The 25,494-nt window shown below is 38.1% G+C and overlaps 2 protein-coding genes across 2 annotated transcripts in view; both read right to left on the reverse strand.

Moving 5' to 3' along the window:
- LOC146451398 (uncharacterized) overlaps positions 1 to 25,494 on the reverse strand; it is a 161,168-nt gene that overhangs the window by 44,284 nt on the left and 91,390 nt on the right. The gene's annotated exons all lie outside the window — the stretch shown is intronic.
- Positions 5,801 to 25,494, reverse strand: part of LOC146451401 (macrophage mannose receptor 1-like) — a 43,087-nt gene continuing 23,393 nt past the window's right edge. The window contains exons 5-11 of the mRNA XM_085099219.1: positions 23,362 to 23,478; positions 21,139 to 21,252; positions 17,999 to 18,397; positions 16,721 to 16,859; positions 15,229 to 15,322; positions 15,031 to 15,118; positions 5,801 to 6,207 (exon numbers count right to left, since the gene is read on the reverse strand). Coding sequence (XP_084955345.1) covers positions 5,801 to 6,207; positions 15,031 to 15,118; positions 15,229 to 15,322; positions 16,721 to 16,859; positions 17,999 to 18,397; positions 21,139 to 21,252; positions 23,362 to 23,478 — 1,358 coding nt within the window. The remainder of the gene's footprint in view (positions 6,208 to 15,030; positions 15,119 to 15,228; positions 15,323 to 16,720; positions 16,860 to 17,998; positions 18,398 to 21,138; positions 21,253 to 23,361; positions 23,479 to 25,494) is intronic.

Below are 25,494 nucleotides of genomic sequence, written 5' to 3' on the forward strand. Positions count from 1 at the left end.
TTGCAGCCTTTCATAGTACTGAAAACAGGTTGCATAGCGACACCGATTTTAGAACTAAGACATTGTAACTGTCTCCTTGTGTTCTCCGTAGTTTTCTGGTCAACGAAAGGAAGGGAGAACATGACCTTGGGAAGGCTGTCGTTTCTCTTGTCCATTGTGTCACTTTGTACATTCTCCACTACATAACTGGTGATAAATTAATGCACGCAGGAATGCCATCGAATTATATTCTCTTTTAGCAACTCTGACATTAAAGGTTTTCTCCGTTCTTGATAATGATGTTGGATTCATCGGAACGTTGAATAACGTTACTCTTAATTTTTCTTGTTTTCAAAATGCTTTAACAAGTAACTGACCATCCGATCTTTGCAAACAATGTTCATAAAATTCTTTTCGATTGTGTTCTAATTTAGAGGATCATAATTACATGTTTGCAGTAGTCTAAAAATTGGGGTCAAAGTTTTTGACTCGGCTCAGTCAACGTGATGTTCGCTTTTGAAATGTCTTGGTCATTGCATAAAACAAATAAATTCCATTTTGAAGTGGATCTGTACTGTGATAACTCCCGGATGACGTCAAAATGTGGTAGGAACATCAGCCGTGATGTATATTTTGTTGGTTTCTAAGAAAACCATTTTACCAAAGCAATGGTATCTGATAGCCAATCATTTCAAATGAGGTCGATTATCTCGAGTTCTAGTCAGACACTTTGAAACAACTTTAAGTATAATTTCAAGGACTAAAAGCAAGCCGAATTTGGCTACTTCCGCATTTTCGTTATAATTTTGAGGGAAATATAACTTTAAATTCTCATGTTCTCTTTTATTTCCAAAGGTCTTTTACCATAGATAAAATTAAACATTCTAAATGCTCATTGAACTTCTTAAGAACGGTTTGCTGTAAGGACCGACTAAGCGTATACAAAATAGAAAAAACCGATTTCCCCAAACTTTGCCAGAATAAAGGGCTTGGTGAACTACCTCTAAAAATATAAGTTTCATTTTGTTGAGAGCTTTATTTATTTTGGGGGAATTTTTTTAAGATTTTACCCATGGAGGCGGGCTAAAATCACGCCGAAGTAGGCACTTTTGTAGAAGCTCCCTTTTATACAAGGAGCCTTTTCTAGAAAAGATTAACCCAACAGAAGGAACAATTTTATTTTCTTAGATGACTAGCGGCGTTAAAGTTAAATAAAACGTAAACATGAATTTTTGACCAATTTTTTAAGTTGCGCCTTTTTACCGGTGATTATAACGACCTAATTTTGGCTAAATTCAAGGACAAAAAAAGCATTTTGGTACATCGCTTTGCCCCACGAAACTACACTCCGGGAAAACATAATCATTTCAACTAAACATTGATCGAATAAAAAATTGGGGTAAATTAAACAGCGAGTTCTCAGAGCGTTTTCAAAACATGTCACTTCAGCAATTAAGAGCGACCTTTGACCTTTTATATCGAGGGGAAATATAAACGAGAGCTCATAAACCTCGACTTTCCTTCGCCGAAAGACGCTTATTTTTACTCTGCTGGCACATTTTGAGTAAAGGAAAACTACACATTTGAATTTGAAGTTATGTACTAGCTATGAAAGATTATTTGAAAAGTAAAATTAGCAATTCAATTCGAGATTTGCGTAGGCGGTTCCGACTTGTTTACTACGAAATTGCGATTTTAAAGCCTGTTTACAATACAAATACGGCATCAACTTCAAGGTAAACCTCATTCTACTGAATGATTAATAAATCCTTCTTACCTTAGAGATCTTTTCCTGCCTAAAAAACACGGTCTGTGTTCATTGCAAAAGTGTATTGACCGAGATCGCGGAACGCCTCAAGTCAAAGAACAAGTTAACGAAACCACAGGAATGCCAGGAGTACATTTCGTACTGAGATGTGTACTTACATATTTCGGTATTACTATGACACGTCAATTCAAAACGCCTTTTTTCTTTTCGGACACTAAGATGTAATATCTTAATTACTTAAAGATCACGTAAATTGAAAAGAGCGCCGTGTCCCGAAAGCTAACTTCTTTTGTTCGTTGCACGTTGTACTTGCTGAGTGTACAGTGGAGTTTATCGTCGGTGGCTACGACCACCGGAGTCAGTGGTGCTTATATATGGCTGTGTCAGCCTGTATGTGAATATGGGTAGATTTTGTAGGGGGAACATGGGGTTCAAGTGTGAACAATTTAGCCAATGTGAAAAGCTTAATCCTTGCCAAGGGTACCAAATCCACGCAAGGGCATCTGCGTTATTGCAACACTCGAGACGCTATGTAAGACTGAAGCAAAGTTGTTATCGGCACGGGCAGGTATGTTTTAGTGGTGTGTACTGTGTATAGGAATGCCCAACATAAATTAATTTAAAATATTTACTCTCTAAACAAAGAGAGGTTTTTTTTTTCTTTTCCTTCTTTTCACGTTGAAAGTTACAATTAACCTCTAACTCAGCTAACCTGGTTAAATTTGTATATGATTTGCGTTTTTTATATCAAGAATCGTCACGGATCAGTAAGTTTTCGTTTATCTTTAAAGCTTGAACATCTTCTAAGGAGTAATTTTTAAACCAAAACCCTTCTGTAGCGAGCTTAACAGAGGTAAAAGGCCGCAAACGTTAGTAAACATTGCGATGTTTTCGATACGTTTACGAAACGCTTAAAATAATTTAATTTAATTAAAACTTGTTTAAAAGTCACGAAACAACTAAGCTACGGCAAAAGTAAAGGCAAAAAGCTTTCTTGTTGCTTTATGAATACACAAAGCGAAAAGTTTCCCTGATCATCAATACTTAAGTCCGTGAAGAAGGATTTTTTGCCTAAAACCACAAAAGATGTACGGACGAGCATGATAGCCTTGTTTGTTTCACAAGAAGAGAACGTGACTTATTAGATTTGCGGGCCTTCGTATGTGACAAGAGAAATTGAATTTATTAATTCATTCAGGTCGGGGGCGGAGGGGGGGGGGGGGGGTGGAACAACAAATGTGGGCGGTGGTGAATAAAACATTAATGCATTCTATTTTCTATATGTTAAAATTTCCAAGGTAAAAAGCAAGGTAAAGTACCTGTAGTAATTGACTGCTTTACCTTCAAAGGCATTTTTGAGAAAAGCGAAAGTCACCTTGAGCTCACTATTTGACCGAGACATCGGGACACATTTGGTATCAGATGGCGTTCAAATAAGAGGATCTGTGCCGCTCCCATTGGATGGGCATGGCATGGGACGTCAGTGTCAGGGGAGAAGGGAATATCATCTATACATGCTAACGGCTTTTTTGGGGCGTCTACAGACGGATTCCACCCAAGGCGCAAAGCAGAGTCCTCATATTGCTACTCACCCGAGACAGTCGCCGTATCCCCTATCTATAGTTTTGGTTGAAGTTTATTGTTTCATTATAATTATTACTTGTTTGTGATGCAGGGAAATTATTTCTATTTCTGTATCTTTTTTCACTTAAGACTTTGTTGGATTGACAGCAAGTGGTAAGATCACAAGAAAGAAAAAATGGGTACAGCCACACTGTGGAATTAGCCTATATCATTCCCATTTTTATCGCAGTTTCCTAAATGTCACGGAGATCTGACAAGTCGCAACGTTTGTCATATAAAGGTAGTTCATTATTAATGGACAGTACAGTGCAAAACGAATCACTGTTATATAAATAAAAAGAGCTGTGCGGTCCCGGTATTGTACAATTTTATACAGTGGGATTACTGTGGCTTTATTTGGTTAATCGTTTAGCGATCGGGCGGCTTAATAATTTTGCAATGAATGCAGGCTATGTCTTTTTTTTAGTCAAGAAAAGATCTCTAAGGTAAGAAGGATTTATTAATCATTCAGTAGAATGAGGTTTACCTTGTAGTGGATGCCGTATTTGTGTTGTAAACAGGCTTTAAAATCGCAATTTCGTAGTAAACAAATCGGAACCGCCTACGCAAAGTCGAATTGAATTGCTAATTTTGCTTTTCAAATTATCTTTCATAGCTAGTACATAACTTCAAATTCAAATGTGTAGTTTTCCTTTACTCAAAATGTGCCAGCAGAGTAAAATTAAGCGTCTTTCGGCGAAGGAAAGTCAAGGTTTATGAGCTCTCGTTTATATTTCCCCTCGATATAAAAGGTCAAAGGTCGCTCTTAATTGCTGAAGTGACATGTTTTGAAAACGCTCTGAGAACTCGCTGTTTAATTTACCCCAATTTTTTATTCGATCAATGTTTAGTTGAAATGATTATGTTTTCCCGGAGTGTAGTTTCGTGGGGCAAAGCGATGTACCAAAATGCTTTTTTTGTCCTTGAATTTAGCCAAAATTAGGTCGTTATAATCACCGGTAAAAAGGCGCAACTTAAAAAATTGGTCAAAAATTCATGTTTACGTTTTATTTAACTTTAACGCCGCTAGTCATCTAAGAAAATAAAATTGTTCCTTCTGTTGGGTTAATCTTTTCTAGAAAAGGCTCCTTGTATAAAAGGGAGCTTCTACAAAAGTGCCTACTTCGGCGTGATTTTAGCCCGCCTCCATGGGTAAAATTTTAAAAAAATTCCCCCAAAATAAATAAAGTTCTAAACAAAACGAAACTTATATTTTTAGAAGTAGTTTACTAAGCCCTTTATACTGGCAAAGTTTGGGGAAATCGGTTTTTTCTATTTTGTATACGCTTAGTCGGTCCTTACAGCAAACCGTTCTTAAGTGGCTACGAATTTAAGATATTTACGCAGGTAGCTCAGCCGTATTGAACCTCGTCCAAATTATGTTAGTACCCTTAGATTTCTCGAAAGCCAGGAGGCTTTCACTTAAGGTGGGGGGTGTCACAAGGACTATTTCTCCGTAGTGTTTAAAAGGAATTCAATCTCGTAGAAATCGAAAAGCATTTTCAGTTTAGTGTTTTAGGAAATTGATAATCTTTACATGTGAATTACTCGTCGAAATAAATGTTTCTTAGATGTTTTGGAATATTAGATCGAGCACAACTCGTTAGCGTAGAGCAAAAGTTCCGATTGACCTTTCGGTAAACATCCAGGAAATAGTAATAATTGTACAGTTCCAGCGCAATTTCCTATAGCGAACTCAGCTGTCTCGTTTCCAGTTTAAATATCCTTTCTAAGGCTAGATTTTTAATAACGACGCGTTTAGCTATTTACTCTACTGTAAAACTAATTTTAGTTGAGAGGATTACCGAATTTAATATACTCAAAACATGTAAAAGGAAGCTTGTACATTGTACAATTTCGAGTTACCCAACACGCTGAATTGTACCTGTGAAGGACTACGAATAAACAACTTGTGAGATCCATTTCTGTGAAGATTCATTTTCTACTTCGCCTCTGCGGACGACTGACAACGACCTAATACCTCGGCATCCGTAACAAGTGCCACGCTGCAAAGTTTTAGTGCTCTCCGAAGCTTTTCCCCGCCGTTTATCCGTGTGACAACGCTCGAGTTATATCGTTTACCTCCGCGCATCGCCCGCGCATAAAAACCGTCTCGCCGCGTCACAAACTTCTTGTTACAATATGTTTTCGCACTGCTAAGAATAGCACAAGTTAGACAAAAAGCTCATAATTTATGCAAATCGAGATATTTCGAAAATGGATTTTCTGTCAATATTGCCGTTTTTTGATCGAAATCATTAAGTTGCCTACTGAGTCAAACAGACTAACCGTCTTTATTTTCCAAGAGTGTATAGCAAGATAAAAAGAGGGTCTGCCAAGCAGTCTGATTGTTTAATTTCAACTCGAGGAATTCAACTCAGCACAATTCGCTTATAGAAAGCTCGTAGTATAATTGCTTATAATAAAATCTTACTTACCACTGATTTCGCAAACGTAAGAACGATAACTGGTACAGCGCGAGTCAAACCATTTTGATGAATTACTACTAGGAGGAGTATAACTACTTAAAAATACACAATCATCCGTGCCTCCGGCGCCGTTAGGTTGTTCTCCTTTGTACCAATTAGTGTAATCAGTGTTTGACTCATCGACCCACAGCCACCGTGACGTGTTCCGGGGATCCCTGTGCAAACCAATCCATGTCCAGTTTGCTACTAAAAAGGCAAGTGCTTGTTGTTCAGCTTCTGTATTCAACACCACAAGCTTTGCTCCTAATTTTTCACAGGCAGATTTTGCTGAATTCCACGGTAGTCTGTCCTCCGAAAATCCGTAGCAAGAACTGTTGCTCACTGGTACCCAGCCCCTCGGGCATGTTTCTAGAAAACAAAACAAAAAAAAGGGTTTCCAGAAATAATTTGACTAAGGAGTTTTTAAAACTTAAGTGGCACTTTCCCTACAAAATCATCTTGGGTCATAAGTAAATGAAATGACTTTAGTTTTCGGAAATACGTTAAAATATATTTTTTACAGGCCACAACAGTCAGAGCGTTCGAGGACCTAAATTTGAGCGTGGCGAAAGATGGAAGTTGCATAAAATTGAAGAGCTCGCTGCTCGAAAACCAGGAAACGCCACAAAAATTCATTATAATTCTTAAGTCAAGTGTTCCTTCAAAGGTATGAAATGCATGTTTATTTTGATTTGTTTTAATTATTACGGTCACAAAAACTAATATTATTAACCCTCGTTAGAACGCTTTCTGAAAACTGGTGAAAGTACCCTGTCTTTGCCGGCATTTATTTCACAAGTCCAGACCGACCCATTCTAAATTCCAACTGAACTTTGCTAAACAGATGTTAGGAAGCATAGAAATATAAAAATACGTTGCACTTTTTATCTTCCTTGACCACAGCGACTTCGCACTTTTGGTGCTTTTTCGAATGTGAAACCCGCATTATGCAAATGACGTTGTCGATCAAATTCAAATTGTTCTAAATCAAGACATTCTTAATCGCTAAATTTCACCATTCTAAATTCACTACACCAAAAAGCACACAAATACAAAAGCAAAAACGGTTTTACCCGTTTAAAAATGCCTAAAACCTGATGAATTATTTAGTCCTGATCTCTGAATGCTATGTAAAAAATTGTAAACATTGAATATGCTAATTGCGTTGTGTGGGACACTTAGTCCTATTTTAAGAAATCTTTCTTCTCGCTGTTTTCTACTGTCGATTTTCATTTTTTTGAAAAGTGCTATTGAAAATTCGTACACGTTTTTAGTATCAAAAACTTGAAGAAATAATTCAGCTTTAAATGGATGAGCACACACTGTGAAATGACCTGCATTGAAATCGACAACACTTGACTGTTTAAATCAATGTTGTGTTACACTCTTGGTTATTTCTTGATTGCCTTTTTGTTTGGTAAATGGCTACTAAAAGGACAATGCTGACAAGACCCTCTTATTTTTCCCTGATCTACGACCAACGTACAGAATGATTTGATGAAGAAAGTTTTGTTTTGCCGGATATGGCATTTTAACGACATAACAGTCCCGGACTGAATTAGGTCATAGGTCAAGGTCTTTTAAACTTCTCAGTTTACTTCCTAATTTTCTCTAAATTATTCCATTCAGTTACGAATCAAAACATTCTTAATCACTAAACTTCACCATTCTAAATTAACTACGCCTAAAATCACACAGAATAAAACGCATAAACGGTTTTAATAGTTTTAAAATGCCTAAAACTTGTTCGGTCCCGATTTTTAGATACTTTGCGGGGAATTTTTATGCAAATTAGTCTGTCTGCTAAACAGTATTTAGGTTTTAAGAAACCTATTTTCATTACTAAGTTTTTCGTTTATTATTACATTTCCCTTTTTTTTACGCCATTCAGTTGGTATTCATAGCTTGAAGGTCCTTTAAGATATAATTAAAAATATTTCGCGGAGTTTGGCATACTGCCATCTGAAATCACAAAACACTGAAATTCACAAGCCGACTAGAAGGAGGATGCCTGTACATCCCTCTACGTAAAGTGCCTTTCTCAATACATAGAAAATATAAACTTCAGAACCACGAAAAAAATGATAGGTCGACTGTTGAAGTGCAAGTTGTTATTTTATTACAGTTCGAAAAAAAAAATCCCATGTAGTAATGAAAAAAACTTGAATTCACTTTTGTAAAACATGTGATTTACTAATTTTCAAAAGCTGGGCATTGTCAATATGTTGCTCAAAATGAATTGATAGGAACTTCTGCATGAAAGTCGGAAGGAAAAAACTGTACAGAAAAAGAAATATTTTATAGGAAGCGAGGGAAGGAGAATCCGTCCGTCGCGTAGCGTTCCGGTTGCAACCCTGGCGCACTACGGTGATAGGTAGAGTTAGCTATTAGCTTGCTCTGAGAGTTTCACTTGAGGCCCTTCGCTGCAAATGCCAAAGCTTCTAACTTGCACTTTTTGTTGTAGATGATATTTCTAGTGCAATGCCTCATTGTTTCTGTAATTACTTTAAAGTCATTTTTATTGAAAATTCAACACGAGCTCTCCTCCTAGTGAAGGAGAATCAAATCCCACATTAAGGAGCATCAGTAAAGTATATAGTTGCTGCGTTGTTTTTGTGTAAGTGTAATTTTAAAACTACTCCAAGCTAGTTGACAGGCAGTCCACTAAAATGCCATAAATCCTCGAATAAGTGCCCCCTCTCGAATACGCGAAGTTCTATGTGATTATAATAAAAATTGTCCAATTTTATCGTCTTAGGGGGGTTAAGGCCACCCCCCCCCCCCCCAAAAAAAAAAAATTGCGTATCAAAACGAAATTGTACTGCAAAATCCCCCGATGAGAATGTTCATGAGGTATTTTCACATATGCTTCTTAGACTGCGTAGCGCAGTAGCCCGAACATGAGACATAAGTCCGAAGTCAGTTCTAGAACTTTCCTTGAGTAATTTGACTTTCTTTTTGACCAAATACGATATTTGCTTCTGTGAAAGATACGCCTTAGATCTTACATGCAACTTCGGAAAAGGAATCTGTACAAACATCCAATCCAGGCGCGAGGTGAGTTATTTTGTGAAATATCTACTAACAAATGTAGGTATATAGAGAAAGACCGGACTATAAGATCGTTTTTAATCTTTCCTATAGCTTTCCTATAGAGAAAAGAACTTGGCGCGCGCACCTGTTAAAATCTCGATAACTATGAATGCAAGCTGGTTTATAATTTGTTACAGGAAAGCAATACCCGCAATAAGATGAACATTACCATGTCTGATGATATTCGTCATGAGATAAATCATAATAACAACACGAGGGACGGCCCTGCCATTAGTGTCAAGAATCTTTTACTCCATACTGCGGCCCCATTTACGCCGGTCTCTGTACAAATGGGTATCAGGTTAAAAAAAAAATGGCTATTGCATCAAATTGAGCGGCATTTTCAGTGTCTGCGTTTGGGGATTTTTGTTTGGCGCGCATTGCGAGTCTCAACAAACATATTGATAGCTACAATCTTGGGCAACCGGCCTTTCTCCCCCTTTTTTTTTCCAGTGATGGAAACATGGCGCGTTTTGCTTTGTACGCGAATTCGTACTGATTGATTTAGAGGGGAGGATGGGGGACTAAATTTTCCGTTATTTTGTCCAAGTTTGTAGGTCCTTGTATTCGCCAGGCCAAATATAAATTGACTATCAATATGGCTGTTCCTAAATAAAGCTTCGAAAGTGAAAGAGAACAACTTCTCATTAATGAGGTAATTTGAGCCCGAAAATACCGAAAAAGCAATCTACTTCATAAGATGTCCATATTTTAACCTCGACAAGAACAGAAACCAAAGTTATTTTATTTGCTTATATCTCTCGCTTTTTCACTGTTACAAGGTAGGATTGTGTAATTCTTGGGCGGCGTCATTGCTCATATAAGTTGAGCAAGTCAAATTCAGATCTCAGATTCCAGAAGTTAATAGTTACACGCCAGTAAGCTTTAATTGTAAGGTGTTGAATATTGCTTATCTTGTATGAGAAGAAAATGTAACGATGTATTCATAGCGGAGGTGAATGGAATCATTTTAGAGAAAATTAGGAAGTAAACTGAGGAGTTTAAAAGACCTTGACCTATGACCTACTTCAGTGCGGGAGTTATGTCGTTAAAATGCCATATCCGGCAAAACAAAACTTTCTTCATCAAATCATTCTGTACGTTGGTCGTAGATCAGGGAAAAATAAGAGGGTCTTGTCAGCATTGTCCTTTTAGTAGCCATTTACCAAACAAAAAGGCAATCAAGAAATAACCAAGAGTGTAACACAACATTGATTTAAAAAAACAGTCAAGTGTTGTCGATTTCAATGCAGGTCATGTCACAGTGTGTGCTCATCCATTTAAAGCTGAATTATTTCTTCAAGTTTTTGATACTAAAAACGTGTGCAAATTTTCAATAGCACTTTTCAAAAAAATGAAAATCGACCGTAGAAAACAGCGAGAAGAAAGATTTCTTAAAATAGGACTAAGTGTCCCACACAACGCAATTAGCATATTCAATGTTTACAATTTTTTTACATAGCATTCAGAGATCAGGACTAAATAATTCATCAGGTTTTAGGCATTTTTAAACGGGTAAAACCGTTTTTGCTTTTGTATTTGTGTGCTTTTTGGTGTAGTGAATTTAGAATGGTGAAATTTAGCGATTAAGAATGTCTTGATTTAGAACAATTTGAATTTGATCGACAACCTCATTTGCATAATGCGGGTTTCACATTCGAAAAAGCACCAAAAGTGCGAAGTCGCTGTGGTCAAGGAAGATAAAAAGTGCAACGTATTTTTATATTTCTATGCTTCCTAACATCTGTTTAGCAAAGTTCAGTTGGAATTTAGAATGGGTCGGTCTGGACTTGTGAAATAAATGCCGGCAAAGACAGGGTACTTTCACCAGTTTTCAGAAAGCGTTCTAACGAGGGTTAATAATATTAGTTTTTGTGACCGTAATAATTAAAACAAATCAAAATAAACATGCATTTCATACCTTTGAAGGAACACTTGACTTAAGAATTATAATGAATTTTTGTGGCGTTTCCTGGTTTTCGAGCAGCGAGCTCTTCAATTTTATGCAACTTCTATCTTTCGCCACGCTCAAATTTAGGTCCTCGAACGCGGATGTTTCGAAAACGAAGACCCCAAAAACGAAGACCGAAGACCTAAGACCCCCTCATCGAAAACGAAGACCCCTGATCGAAAACGAAGACCCCCTCATCGAAAACGAAGACCCCCTCATCGAAAACGAAGACCCCCTCATCGAAAACGAAGACCCTTTGATCGAAAACGAAGACCCCCTGATCGAAAACGAAGACCCCCAGATCGAAAACGAAGACCCCCTGATCGAAAACGAAGACCCCCTGAACGAAAACGAAGACCCTTTGATCGAAAACGAAGACCCCCTGATCGAAAACGAAGACCCTTTCGCCTCAGCTCAGACCTAAAGACAAATTCTGCCAAGTGCCTTTGTCAGTATTGACATACACAAGACAGCATTTGTATTAAACTGCGATTTAGGGGAAAATTAGGTATCATTACAAATCCTGGGAGGGGAAGGAGTGGGTGGACAATACTCGTGTTCGTTTACCTAAAACATGGAATCCGGAATCCGAAATCCGTAATCGGGAATCCGGAATAAAAGAAACCTATCTATTTTTATAAAATCAAATAAACGGAATCCGTAAATCAGGAAAGACTTTCTTTTCTTTCTATTTTTCTTTTTCTTTTTCCCCTTTGATTTTATAAAAATAGATAGGTGTCGTTTTGGTGTGTTTTAAAGTTTTACGCTTTAAAGGGACTGTCTTAGAATACTAACACGTAGGCAAACTTTTGAAAATTTCACTGGGCTCCTCACTGATATTATAATTTTTCAAGGGCTATAAAAACTGTTTCCCAAGTGACTTTAACCTTCGTTGAAATTTTCATGTCGACGAATTTTCATTTTTCGTTTTTTTCTTTTATTCCGGATTCCCGATTCCGGATTCCGGATTCCGGATTCCGGATTCCGTGTTTTAGGTAAACGAACACGAGTATTGTCCACCCACTCCTTCCCCTCCCAGGATTTGTAATGATACCTAATTTTCCCCTAAATCGCAGTTTAATACAAATGCTGTCTTGTGTATGTCAATACTGACAAAGGCACTTGACAGAATTTGTCTTAAGGTCTGAGCTGAGGCGAAAGGGTCTTCGTTTTCGATCAGGGGGTCTTCGTTTTCGATCAAAGGGTCTTCGTTTTCGATCAGGGGGTCTTCGTTTTCGATGAGGGGGTCTTTGTTTTCGATCAGGGGGTCTTCGTTTTCGATCAGGGGGTCTTCGTTTTCGATCAAAGGGTCTTCGTTTTCGATGAGGGGGTCTTCGTTTTCGATGAGGGGGTCTTCGTTTTCGATGAGGGGGTCTTCGTTTTCGATCAGGGGTCTTCGTTTTCGATGAGGGGGTCTTAGGTCTTCGGTCTTCGTTTTTGGGGTCTTCGTTTTCGAAACAACCCCTCGAACGCTCTGACTGTTGTGGCCTGTAAAAAATATATTTTAACGTATTTCCGAAAACTAAAGTCATTTCATTTACTTATGACCCAAGATGATTTGGTGGGCAAAGTTTGAGGGCAAACTTTTTTTCGACCCGAAACGCAGTGGACCGTTCTTAGGGAAAGAGGGAAAGTGCCACTTAAAAGTTACAGTTTCCGTAGGTGTTGTAAGGTGTCAATAAAGAGCCATTTGGCAACGACAGATTTCCCCGAAAATTACACTGGTAACCATCTGGAGCAAGAGTGGATCAGAAGAATTAGATTGAGCAACACTACACAGCTCAGCCCACTTTGATAATACTTCCTCTGTTTGTCTGAACTCATTTAAGTGTCGAGCTACATATTGCTGTCTCGTAGGTGAACTGATGAGATTATCGCGTGCGAATGTTATTTTCTAAATGTTTTTCACAACAACTCGGAAAAGCCTCTTGGCCAAAGTTTCCTCGCCTTTTTCCAGTTCAACCACTAGAACATGTGCCTGGGATTGGCAGGAGGCGAACCTGGAGCCCCTCACTTTGGCGATCTCGCTTGATACCGACGTAATTTCGCAAAGATGCTTCAAAACAACAGGTAAACAATCAAGGGAAAAATACTCCTCAAATCCGAGGTCTGTCAAAATCGCTCTGGTTTTCTCTTGATGGGCTGACATTTTAGGACTTCTAGCTTCCTTTTTCGTTGTTTCACTAGGACCACTGCAGCTATCTTCATGTTTTTTTTAACCAGCCTCTGGTATGGTAAACCTTTTTACATTTGCAACACTTGAAGGAAACCTGATCGTCATCTTCGCAATCGCTGGAGTTATCCGATATTTCCTCACTGATTTCTTCTTCGTCCACTTCATCCGCTCCGTTTTCTTCAATAATGAAGCTTTCAATGCCTTCCAAATCGACCTCCTCCCACTCCTCAAACAAATCTTCAATTTCCATCAATAAATTAAACGTTAACAAATAAACAAGGACCCTGATTGTTACAATGTCGTAAAACAAATTTGCAATATTTATATGACGCCACAAATTTACTCTCTGTTGCCGCCATGACGTCAGCACTTGTCCTATCCAGTTTTTTATGATCCATGGTGACGCTGAGAGAAAAGACTTTGTAGATATTCCGGACCAAGGTCATTTATGGTTTTATACATCATTAAGGCTTTTTGTTTCTTTCGCCGAAGAGATAGCCTCTTCCAGTCGAGGGTGGAGAGAAGGTGGTTTGAGCTCGTATCAAAATGTAATTTAGTAATAACTCTGGCTGCACGGCTCTGTAACTTTTGGAGCTTTCACTCAAGTAACCATTCAAACAGTCCCAAACGGGGCTGCAGTAATCAAAATGAGGCATAATTAAAGCGTTATAAACTTGGATTGCAGTTTCTTTGGATATAAAGGGCCGCACACGTTTTAGGGAACCTATAGCTGAAGAAACTTTCCTGCAAATCTCTTCAACGTTTTTACCCCAAGAGAGTTGGGCATCTATGGTAAGACCCAAAGATTTGGTGTTATCGACTCTCTTGATAATTTGGTCATCAATTCGGATTTCTATATCGTCACATTGGGCAGATAGTCTTTGTCTTGATCCAATAATCATTAGTTCTGTTTTAGCAACATTTAGACTGAGCTTGTTAGCTTTCAGCCAACAGCTAAGGTTATTTAGTTCAGGGATTAGAGCTAGCTTAAGCTCTGTTAACATCTTAGCAGATGACGTTTTAAATTCTTGGTAAGGTGCCCCGCAGGGAGTTGGGAAGATCATTAATGTAAATTTAAAATAACAAAGGACCCAATATGCCTCAATATGCTACCCTGTGGCACACCTCAACTGGGGGGTACGAGCAGATGATAGTTTGCCGCTGACATTACATCTCTGGGTTCGGCCACTTAAGTACGACGAGAACCATTTTATAGCTGCCTGATCGACACCCAAGTATGAAATCTTACGCAAGATGATCTCATGATCAATGGTGTCGAATGCCTTAGTAAGGACAATAAAGACAACGCCATTTAGAAGGCCATTGTCAACTTGTCAGTGTTTACTGACCAAGCATTTGTTGCCTCAAGCAAAGCCGTGCGCGTAATATGTAGAGAACGGAACCCTGATTGGCAACCTAGTAGCAATTTATGACACAAAATCACCAATGAAGTCAGTTTTTGGAGACACAACGGCGTTAATATAATGGAGCCACCCTCCCTTCGCTCGTGACTCGTGATGTACTTTCATCTCGCGCTTCGTGCTCGCCCGTAAAACGGATAAAATAAGCGGTTGTTCTGCGGGCCAATCTGGGGTTTCGTCTAGGAGTACGGAAAGGTGCGTGTGTATTTTGCATTCATTCGTATCTAGATGTAAACTTGTTTTCTCCGGTGCACGTGTTGTAAAGAATCTTCCTGTTCTTGAAGCTGCCTTTCTCACCCGTCAAGAAATTGCCAAACAAGGGATGGAAAAGGTACCAGGTATCGCAGGCTATAGACGAAGAAAGACTGGTTTTCTCACAGCGGGAAAACTTACCAAATTTCCAACGGGGTCTGAAAATTTTGTCCACGTAACGCTCTCTCAGCGGCTCAAGTTGTATGGGCTTTTAGCTAACATTGAGTGTGTTATGTAAGACGAGTCTTGTAATGTTTTTATATCTCAGCTGTGATATTAAAGTTATCATGATTACTCACTGGATACTATGTAGCGCTGATATTCCTCAATCCAGGTATTAAAGTTAAACGCTGTGTATCCTGCCTGATTTCCAACCTTCACACCAACCTAGAATAGTAAAGAGCGGCGTTAAAGAAATCAAACACATAAAAACACCTGAGCGCATTACAAAGTTTCCACGGTTAATAATCCATTCTTATGAGTTAGTAGCTCCTCACGTGTTTAAGATGCCAGCTTGAACCATTTCTACGAGTAACCTCCACCCCCCTCACTTGTCCTACGTCTTTAGCAGTGATGTCAAATATGTCAGTTCTAAAACAAACAAACCAAAAGACGTCAAACTGGAATGACAACATTCTTTTGACGTATAATCAAACACAGAAATTATGCTCACTGTTTACTGAGGTTTTCTACCATTGGATGACGTAAGAAGAATCTAAAAGCGGGGAGAGGTCATACGAGTTGTTCGCAATGTTTTACAAGACACGATAAACGGTAGTTAAAGATTAATTATTAATTAAGGTCGCAGTTTGAATTAATGGTTGTAATTGACGGCTAATCTAGATCAAATCATTACGACAAATTAAAACAAGAGGTTACCATAACAACTACTTTTCGTGCAATATCATGTCACTTTAAAGAGTGTTATATGTGACGACACCGAGCGATTAAAGCACAACAATATTGCGCGAAAAGTTGATACTTTGTAATAATTACTAAATGGCGATTTTCAACGCAATTTCCTAATTTTCTACTCGGTTACAAGTTGTCGAAGGTAACTTAACCCTATCTATAACCCCGGTGGGGGGTCCGTTTGTGTTGATTGAATTTGATGTTACCAGGGCAAACAATTTTTAACAGGTAGTTTATCCAGAAAATAGAATTTTTTACCGCAAACGTACGCTCATATGAGTTTTCTTTTCTGGTTTTGATTACTTTTTTAAATCTTGGCGCTTTTCTGAAGTTTTGGGAAAATCAAAATAATGACGCAATTGCCACCTTATATGACGTCATCGATTTGCGTTGCGGACCTCAAAAGAAACATCTTCGGAACCACTATCTGTCTTTCAATTCTCACTGGCATATATTTTATACTTCCAAGGTTTAGTTTGGGGACTTTGGGGTATCTTTCTCCCGCTCCTGGCACAGAAAACAAAAAAGAAGCACGGTCTAGATGGTCTAGATAGGGTTAACATCTATCTCGAAAATTGGGCGGAGAAATGTCCGTGTGCCATGTTACCCAGCATGAGCATTTCCCACTCATGTCATTGGCCTTGGAATGTTCGTCACTAACAGTTCGAAGTAACGTGCAAAGAATTGTGTCGCTGAAAACAAACAATGGAAACCTTTACGTGTAATGGCGCCGTTATTTGATGATGTTGCTGAACTTCATGTAAGACGACAATCAACTACCACGATGATTAATGGAGGATGATTGAACACAAATCATAACTTAATATGTTATTAGTGACACCACTTGGCAAGAAAGGTTGAGCAACATGCTTAAAATATATTTTTAATCACGTCATTTCATGTCTTGTTAAAGACATAATTGTTTACCTTTGTTCGATTCGAAAACTTGCACTTGATATTGGTGGTATATGGTGGTTTTCGCAGGATTAATGAGCGAAAAGATGCTTTAGTATAAGAATTTTAACAACACCGGAATCTAGAATTGTTTTTCAAAGAAGCAAGGGTTAGTACAGTTACCTTCCTTTTTGAAAAGTATCATTTACATCATTCAGTCTTATTGCCCCTGTGGAGCCTTTGTCGCCATATATTTTTATTTCCACAGTTGCGTCCGTTCCAGCACCATCAGTATTGGAAGTGTTCACGCGCACTCGATATACTGGAATGAAAAATATGTATCTTTTACATAACAGCAAAGTATCATCCCAGGAAGGAATCTTTCTTTCTTTCCTATTTTGTTTTTTTAATCAGAAAAAATGCCGTATCCTGGTCTGGGTTGGTGGTGGGGGAATGGGGTTGAGGGGATGGTAGTGGGAGGTTTTAATTAGGACCCAAGTTATGCAAGCTATACCACTTGTTCCGTTAAGAGTTATTTATGTTGTAATATGCTTTGATAAACAGCTTATGCAGGAGAAAAATAGTTTACAATACACAGCCATACGATCACGTTTTCAGGGTGAATTGAAATGAACTGAATTTTTTTTTTTTATCCTGGGAATCCCATTAATTTAAAAAAATGGTTTTCATGGAAGCCGAGTAACAAATAATTAAAGAGTGAAAAAATATACATGTCTAAAATGGGTACTTTTAAAGGTTTCCGGGACAAAACATGACCTGAGCTAGGATTATCTGAATGCAAGTCGAATTTAAAATAACCACGCATTTTCCAGAGATAATTTAAATTTTAAAAACAACACCACTGAATCGTTGCCATCTCAGAAGGAAATGAAGGGAATTAACGGCGAGATTACCAATTCTACTCTAACTACTTCGCTAGGATCTAATCGAGTTTATATGCAAACTCTAAGAAAACGACTTCTGGTAGCTGAAAGGTAGCAATCGTTTTTTATTCATGCAAAATTGGATACTTTGACACCTCCCTCCCTTGGCAACCTCCCGGAAAATGGAAAACGACACCATCTTGGAAGGATATGTAGCGAACAAGTGACGAGGTTACCAATTCTACTACTACAACTACTTCGCTAGTATAATGAAGTTTGTATTCGCCAAGTCTAAGAAAACTACCTCTGGTCGCCGAAAGGTATCAATCGTTTTTTCTCCTCTCCTGCAAAATGATCAAATGCTTCGCGTATGTCCGGGGATGGTTGAGGGGGCGGGGATGTTAAAGGATCTAATTTATCGTCGCATTACCTTATAAAACACAGCATACAACTTGAACTTTTGGTGTATCGCACACGTTGAGGCGTGGATTAAAGTTCTTGAATTTTAAACTTTAGATATTGTGCAAGGTTAAATTACAATTTACTCCTATGTGACAAGATTTTTTTTTTTACTTACCACTGAACAGTTCACAGACGTAAGAGAGGAAAGAATTACAGGCCTTGTCGCTCCAATTCGCTGGAGCAAGATAAGATGGTATTCCTGTGCAATTTTCCTTGCCTCCTTCATTGTCAGGTTCTCCTTTAGCCCAGTTCGTGTAATCAGCGGTTGAACCATCGACCCACAGCCATCGTGACTTGTTCTTTGGATCCCTGTGCAAACCAATCCAAGTCATCCCTACATAGTGAAATGAAAGTACTTGGGCAAGTGCTTGTTGTTCAGCTTCTGTATTCAGCACTGCAAGCCTTGAGCCTGATGCTTCGCAGTCAGATTTTGCTGAATTCCATGTCAGTTTGTTCTGCAAAATTCGGTAGCAAGAGCTGTTGATACCTGAAAACCAGCCAGTTGGGCATAATGCTGAAATGCAACGTAGTAGGAAGATATTTAAACAGATCGATTTTAATATTCTGAGGTACAGATTTTATGGCAGAGATGAAGGAATTGCAAAAAAAAACATTGTATCCTTATTATTATTATTATTATTATTGTTATTATTATTGTTTTTGTTATTATTATTATTATTATTATTATTATTATTATTATTATTATTATTATTATTATTACTATTATTATTATTATTATTGGTATTATTTTCCTTGAAACATGGAAGAGATCAATATAATTCATTAAACGTGTTGTTAAAAACAAGTTTCAAATGCATCAAAAGATAAAATGTAATTTCCGTTGGAAAAAGAAAACAGTAACAGCAACATAACTGCCAACAGATTTGCAAATTGCAAATGCTTCGTATCGATGAAAAATTTGAGTTCTATAATAATAATAATAATAATCATAATCATAATCATAATCATAATCATTATCATTATCATTATCATTATCATTATCATTATCATTATCATTATCATTATCATTATCATTATCATTATCATTATCATTATCATTATCATTATCATTATCATTATCATTATCATTATCATTATCATTATCATTATAATGTTCCTGAAAAGTCATGTCCTTACCTTTCTCATGATAATCATAAAATCGCTTGTAAAATGTGCATTTTACATGGAAAACCCCTAATTTTTTCACAAAGCAAACTTCTGGTGCCAATGTTAGTTGTGCTAAAAGAACAGCAATGTTGCCTTAACTGCCACCGAGAAATGGCGTATTGAAATTTCCAAAAGGTAAGGAAATGACGAAAATTGGGGAATCTAGGAAGAAAAATTGCTAGAACTTTGCAAATTTGCCTAACAGATGATAAAGTCATTCCCCACAGCTTCATTTGTATTCCCCACGTTATCATCCACGTTTCAGAAAAGCGACCTTTTGACGAAAAAAAGATCTAGTCCAAGTATAATGTCTAGTACAGGTTTCAAAGTCAACCTCAAGACAGAATTGCCATTTTTGAGTTAAATGTCTCTAGAAGGGCTAAAAATAGATGATAATGCCTGGTCGTTTGTGACATAATAGCTATCAATGTATGCTACATTTCGTGAGGTTATCATGTAAATGGCACGAGTATTATAGGAGTAATGAAAGTTTAAAGACGAAATGTTCAATAGGTAAGGAAATGACAATTTCTAGAATATCATTTTCTTTTTCAAAATGAACCTCAGATTGGATGATAAACAAGTCTCGCTTGTTTTCTAGAAAGGTTAGGACGAATGAAAGTGCCAGCTAAGAGATAAGCACTTTGGAACGTTTTACAAATTTTTGACAATTTTTTTCTTGTTTTTAAAGGTAAGGAAATGACAATTTTAGTCTAAATTCAAGGAACTTTACATTCGTGTATCTTTTTTGTATTAAGCACTCAACTACTCGGACCTACCTATAAATGTAAGACTTGTTCTTGCCTATTAATAATACATTCGTTGACACATAAGACTTAATTGCCATTAGTGCAATCCTCTCGCATTGCAAAGCACTATAGGTGTTCAATTTTCAACCAAAAATAACTCACAAGTACAAATCCCTCCACCGTGCTGGATTTAAATCATATAAATTCACCATAGTAGTTGCTGAAAGCCAGACATACACAACTAAAGGCCATGCAAAGAAATCGAGCATTTGTCACAAAGGAATGGCTTCACAACGAAGGAAAGGTAACTGTGTTTTCTGTAAAAATTGTAAGGAAATGGCAATTACTGTGTTGGTTGATATCTTTGCCCTGTGAAAGAGAACTTTAATTTGACATTCATAATAAATATTCACGGAAGGAGACACAAGCTTTGCCTCAATGTCGTGGCTTCTTTTTAATTTCTGATCTTTTTACAAAAGAAATTGGTCTCAATTTAGGTAAGGAAATGACAGTTTTCAGAATATCACGGGCAGGAAGATTTTACTTTTTTTGAAAAGTTCTGTTTTTTTATGTTTACTGGAATGATGTAAACGTAATTACTATGCTCCTCTGAAAAAAAATCCTTCCAAGCAATCGCGGAGCTAGAATTTTTGTAAAAATTGTGAAAATTTGGTTACCATGGCAACGTCAAATGTCAAGGTCATTCACCAACCATACTAATTTGTTCCCAGTCAAGTTTTAAAAATAGTTACTGAGTTTGGTGGTGTTTGCTTGCATATTAAAAGTTAAAAAGGTTATAAAGGTTCAAAGTCAAAGCGGGCAGAATCCCCCTCCCCCCTCGGTCTAGAAAGGGTTAACAGGTGCCTAGAATAGAAACCACAGTAGGATGCCAGTTTCGAGTACTGGGGCTCGCCCTCATGTGTTTTAACAAAAATGCCTTTTAATGAGAACGATGGTGTACACATAACACAAACATAAAAAAATCCCTTTGACCTAAAGATTGAGACCTGAAATCTAAATGAAACTGACATCTATTCAACGGGTAAGAATACATTTGCAGGAAAAAAAGCTTTTTCATATCACAAAGTTCAAACTTCACAGAAATGATCAAACATAAGTTGGCTCATTTTTGACCAAAAACCCCTGAACCTACCCCTTGGAAAAAAGGTCAATTTTTGGACTCAATACGAATATTCCTTTTGGACGCAAGATCAGGTGGCATATGAGTGTTCAGTTAACCGTTTTTTTTTCAGCTTATGCTCACGACTGTTACAACACTACTATTTTTATTTCATGTTTAGTCTAATGACAATGTAAAGAAGAGTTGTTTGAAACTTACCGCAGTTTCTCTCGTCAGAAAAATCACCACAGTCATTGAAGCCGTCACACCTCCGGTTGGGAAATAAGCACTTGCCATTGTCACATGTGAATGCTGATGAGCTGCAGTTGTAAACTACAAAACCATTTAATACAAATGTCACTTCTACAGTTTGAATCACGGCTGTTGTTCACTTGCAACTGTTTTGAATTTATGCGTAACTTAAAAAAAAAGTGTATTTTGCAGTCTTGGGAGTTCGAGATTGAGAGAAACATTTGTATTTGACTGTTTATAGAAAGACACGATTTTAACACAAAAACGGCAAAAGTATAACGTTTTTCGTAAAATCGTTGCAGAATTTTGTCTTTCGGCATTCTCTACATCAGTGTACGGGGCGGAGGGGGACTGGGGGGCTACAGCCCCCCCCTGTCGAAAAAAAAATACTATTATTCGGGCAAAACGGATGTACCGTTCGGGCAAAGACACAGTAAAAAATGTTTTGTTATTAATTATCTTGATTTATTTGTTTTTATCTCGCAACTCGTGGTGGTGAGGGCCGTGCTAGAGCAAGTGGCGAGGATAATGGAAGCCGTGGTCACTTTATCAAAGGATCGCGATCCCAAGACCTACAACGAAAGTAATTCGCTTCTCCACTCAATTTGTGACTTTTAGTTTGTTAATGGCTTGATGGTTTTGAAGCTCATCTTATCCAACACTGATAATTTGAGTAGATCTACAGGGAGAACAGATGGATGTCATTACTGCCAAGAAGACTGCTGATGCTGTCGTTAAGACACTGAGCAATTGTCGCAATGAAGAGAGCTTCAGTAAGACGTGGTCACAGGCTGATGTTATAGCGCAAAAAATCAGAATAGGAATCGAGGGTACGAAATTTACCTTCACGGATGCCAAGGTGCCTCGAACCAGACCATCATGCCGACTTCAGGGCCTTACTGGTGAGACACCTGCTGCAGCGAATGACAGCTCACAACAGACGGCAAAACAGCACTTTCGTATCACAGTTTATTACACAAGTATTGACAAAGTCGTCAGTGAACTTCAATCAAGGTTTGAGGGCAATGACCAGGAGATTTTGTGCGCATTGGGAGTAATCGTATTCAGCCGTTCTCCAAGCATCAACAACATCCAAACTGTATCAAAATTCTATGGCGTGGATAGTGAAATGCTATAAAGTGAGAAGTCAATCTTTGAAAACTACGACTGCAGGGACCCATGTCAGAGAAAAATCGCAGCCGTGATGGTAAAGACCATGCATCAAAATGGTCTCCATGACATTTCACCTGTGCTATATAAAGTTGCCTCCATCCTGGCCACAATTCCTACAACCTCGTGCTCTGCTGAAAGGGCTTTCAGCGCCCTTCGCCGCATCAAGACATTTTTAAGATCCACAATGGGACAAGACCGACTTAGCAGTATCACCGTTAATAACATTGAAAGAAAGTATGCAAACAAGACAATGCAGAATGACATGCAAAGGATTATTGACATATTTGGGTCTCGAAGTAATCGTTCTTCATACTTCTTTTAGAGCTCAAATGGGTACGTTTTATCTCTCACTTCATGATTTTGTATTTTAGAAATGTTGATCTCGATTTACCGAAAATATTTTGAACGGCCGCGCTCTCACGGTATGGCGAAAAAAACTTGACGTCACGAAAAAATCATCTTGTGCGTTTGTGACCAACAAGTTTCATTCAGGCAAATTATGGTCAGCCCCCCCCCCCCCCCCTCCCAACAAACTTTTTCCCGTGCGCCGATGATTCTCTAAGACAAATTTCAGAAAAAGAACGGTTTATTCCCAACTATACACACTCTACAGTCTCTCAATCAAGAGGCTATCCTGTAAAGCAGGCATTTCTGAGGGCTTCTCTGCTCATTAGCTGCAAGAAGGTTGAAACGACAGCACAAAACAAAACCCTACAATTGGTCGCGGTGGCAAGCATTTGTTCTCTCTGCCCTTCTCTCTCCCTTGTGTATTCAATGTTTTTTTTTTTTTTTGGGGGGGGGGGGGGGGGGTGGGCTTATCCCAACCTGCCCTCAGCTATGATTCATAAACATGTTTTAAACAACGAGAAAAGCATACAGAATTGCCTTCTATTCAGTTATTGAGTGGCTAATTTACTCATATGCTTTAGCATGTTCTTATGGGCAGGCCGACAAGACTAACATTGGATTTAATGTTTAGTGTAGTAAGAACGAAAACGGCAGTTGTTTTACTCTTACGGCAGTTTCTCTCGTCAAAAGAAACAAATCGACATTCACTGCGGCCATTACACTTCCAGTGGGCTGGTAAACATCTGCCAAGGAGACATCTGAACGTTGAAGAACTGCATTTGTAACCTAGGAAAACATTAAAAAGAACAATCTCTTGCAGGTTGAGCTGCAGCTGTAGTTTACTTGCGAAACATTGTGTAGTTTGAAATCTTGGCGATAAACTTGCCAAGAAAGATTGCATTTTCAACGATTAATATAAAGATATGATTTTAAAACACAAACGTCAAAAACGTGTTTCTTTCTCATTTTAACCTTTGAATTGCAGAATTATTTTTTGTCTTATATTCATTAACTTCCTTTCCTTAGGAAATTAGACGGGTTCATCGCAAGCATTTTAGAGGAGTTTTTGACTCATTGGCTGTGCAAAAAGGCTGGAGGAAAAGGTCCTCCCCCCGCAAGTATTTCTTTGCCTACCCTCCTCTCTGCTTTTCCTCCTCCCAACTTTCACAGGACTAAACAGCAGAGAAATTTGAACGCACAGGATAAACATACAGAGTCGCTTATGATATATGTCAGAGAGCGGCTAATTTACCAATATCTAGCCTTTTTCTTGGTAGTGCAAAGATGGTATTGGAGTTGTAAGTTCAGTTTAATAAAAAAGCAAAAAAAGAGTTGTATCACACTTACGGTAGCTTATTTAAGTAGAAGTTTTATCACAGTTATCGAAGCGGCCATACATCCAGCTGGCTTAAATCATTACACGCGATATTCTTTCGTTAAAAAGCTTTACGTTAATTTTTTGGCCATTTGCCCAACATCCACCCAGACGAAAATTGTGAGAAAAACGGAATACAAGGAAACCCTGTCGGCTGGCAAACGGATTTGTCCAAATTCCTCCCAATATCTGACTTTTCCCAACTATCGAATTTAGCAATACAGTCGAACCTGTATATAACGGCCCTGTATTAAGCGGCCACCCTCTATTAAGCGCCCAGTTTTCAAAGTCCCGATTTTTCGCTCATACAAACGCTGTATTTGTTACCTGTATTAGGCGGCCACCTCTATTAAGCGGCCGCGGCCACCCTGTAGCAGTCCTATGTTTGTCTTTCTTTGTTATTTTTACCTGTATTGAGCGGCCACCCTTAAATGGAAACTACGCTATATGTTATTTTATGCGGTATTTTATTGTGTTTAAAATGCGATCCAGCATCACTATAAAGAAATAACATGTACAAAGCTACTGTAAGCTGATCAGATATTCGGCTGTTTAATATCGTTAACGCTTTTCAGATGTCGGCATGGTGCTGAAGTACAGTACCATATCCCGAACCTTAAAAAAAGTTTGTTTTGAATATGCTTAATCACTCTTTAGCAAGAAATTCCTCTTTAATTGGCTTGTTCTTCAGCCATGTGACATTGAACATTGAGCGTAACAACTATGAAATGACGGAATGAGATATTTTGTTGTGAACTGTAAGTCATAGAAATAGAGCACTGTATACTGTAGAAGGGTAGAGGACAATTTATTGCATAGTACTTTTACACAATGTTACGTATATTATACCGTTAAGTTACAAGTTGGCACTGAACTTTGTTTAAAGTATTGATCGCTTGAAAGACTAGAGTGTTAATTGTCCTATTGATTCCTTGCATATAGAACTGGGTATTTAAATATTTCATTGCTTTTCCAAGAAAATAAATTTTCAGGTTTTTCTGTAAAGTCGAAACTTGAAGGTCCAGATCGTCGTTCAATAGTTCCAAGTCAATGCAATTTTTGTATTTTGGAAGTTTGTTTTTTTCTCCCGGTCAGGATCCCAAAAGCTTAAAAAAATGTTTCGGGTTTTTCCTTAATTCGATTGCGTTGAAAAGTTAGAGAACATTTCCAAAACTGCGAGAAAACCATGCGGATTGAACGCTCGGAAATGGAAAATTTGCCAATCATTTTTCAAGCTACTTTTTCTTCCGGTCACCTCCTGTGAAAATTTTCTCGCAATTTTTTTCACGTACACGGGTTTCAGAGTAATCAACTACTTCACCATTTTGTTGGATATCTGCGGTGTTTGTTGTAATCTGTAATCATTATGGGAAAAACAAAACGGGGACTGAAGCCGTCCTCATCAAGCAAAGCTGTTGGGCCGAAGT

Source organism: Pavona decussata, unplaced genomic scaffold, assembly GCF_977016875.1.
Source record: "Pavona decussata unplaced genomic scaffold, jaPavDecu1.1 SCAFFOLD_390, whole genome shotgun sequence".
Lineage (NCBI taxonomy): Eukaryota > Metazoa > Cnidaria > Anthozoa > Scleractinia > Agariciidae > Pavona > Pavona decussata.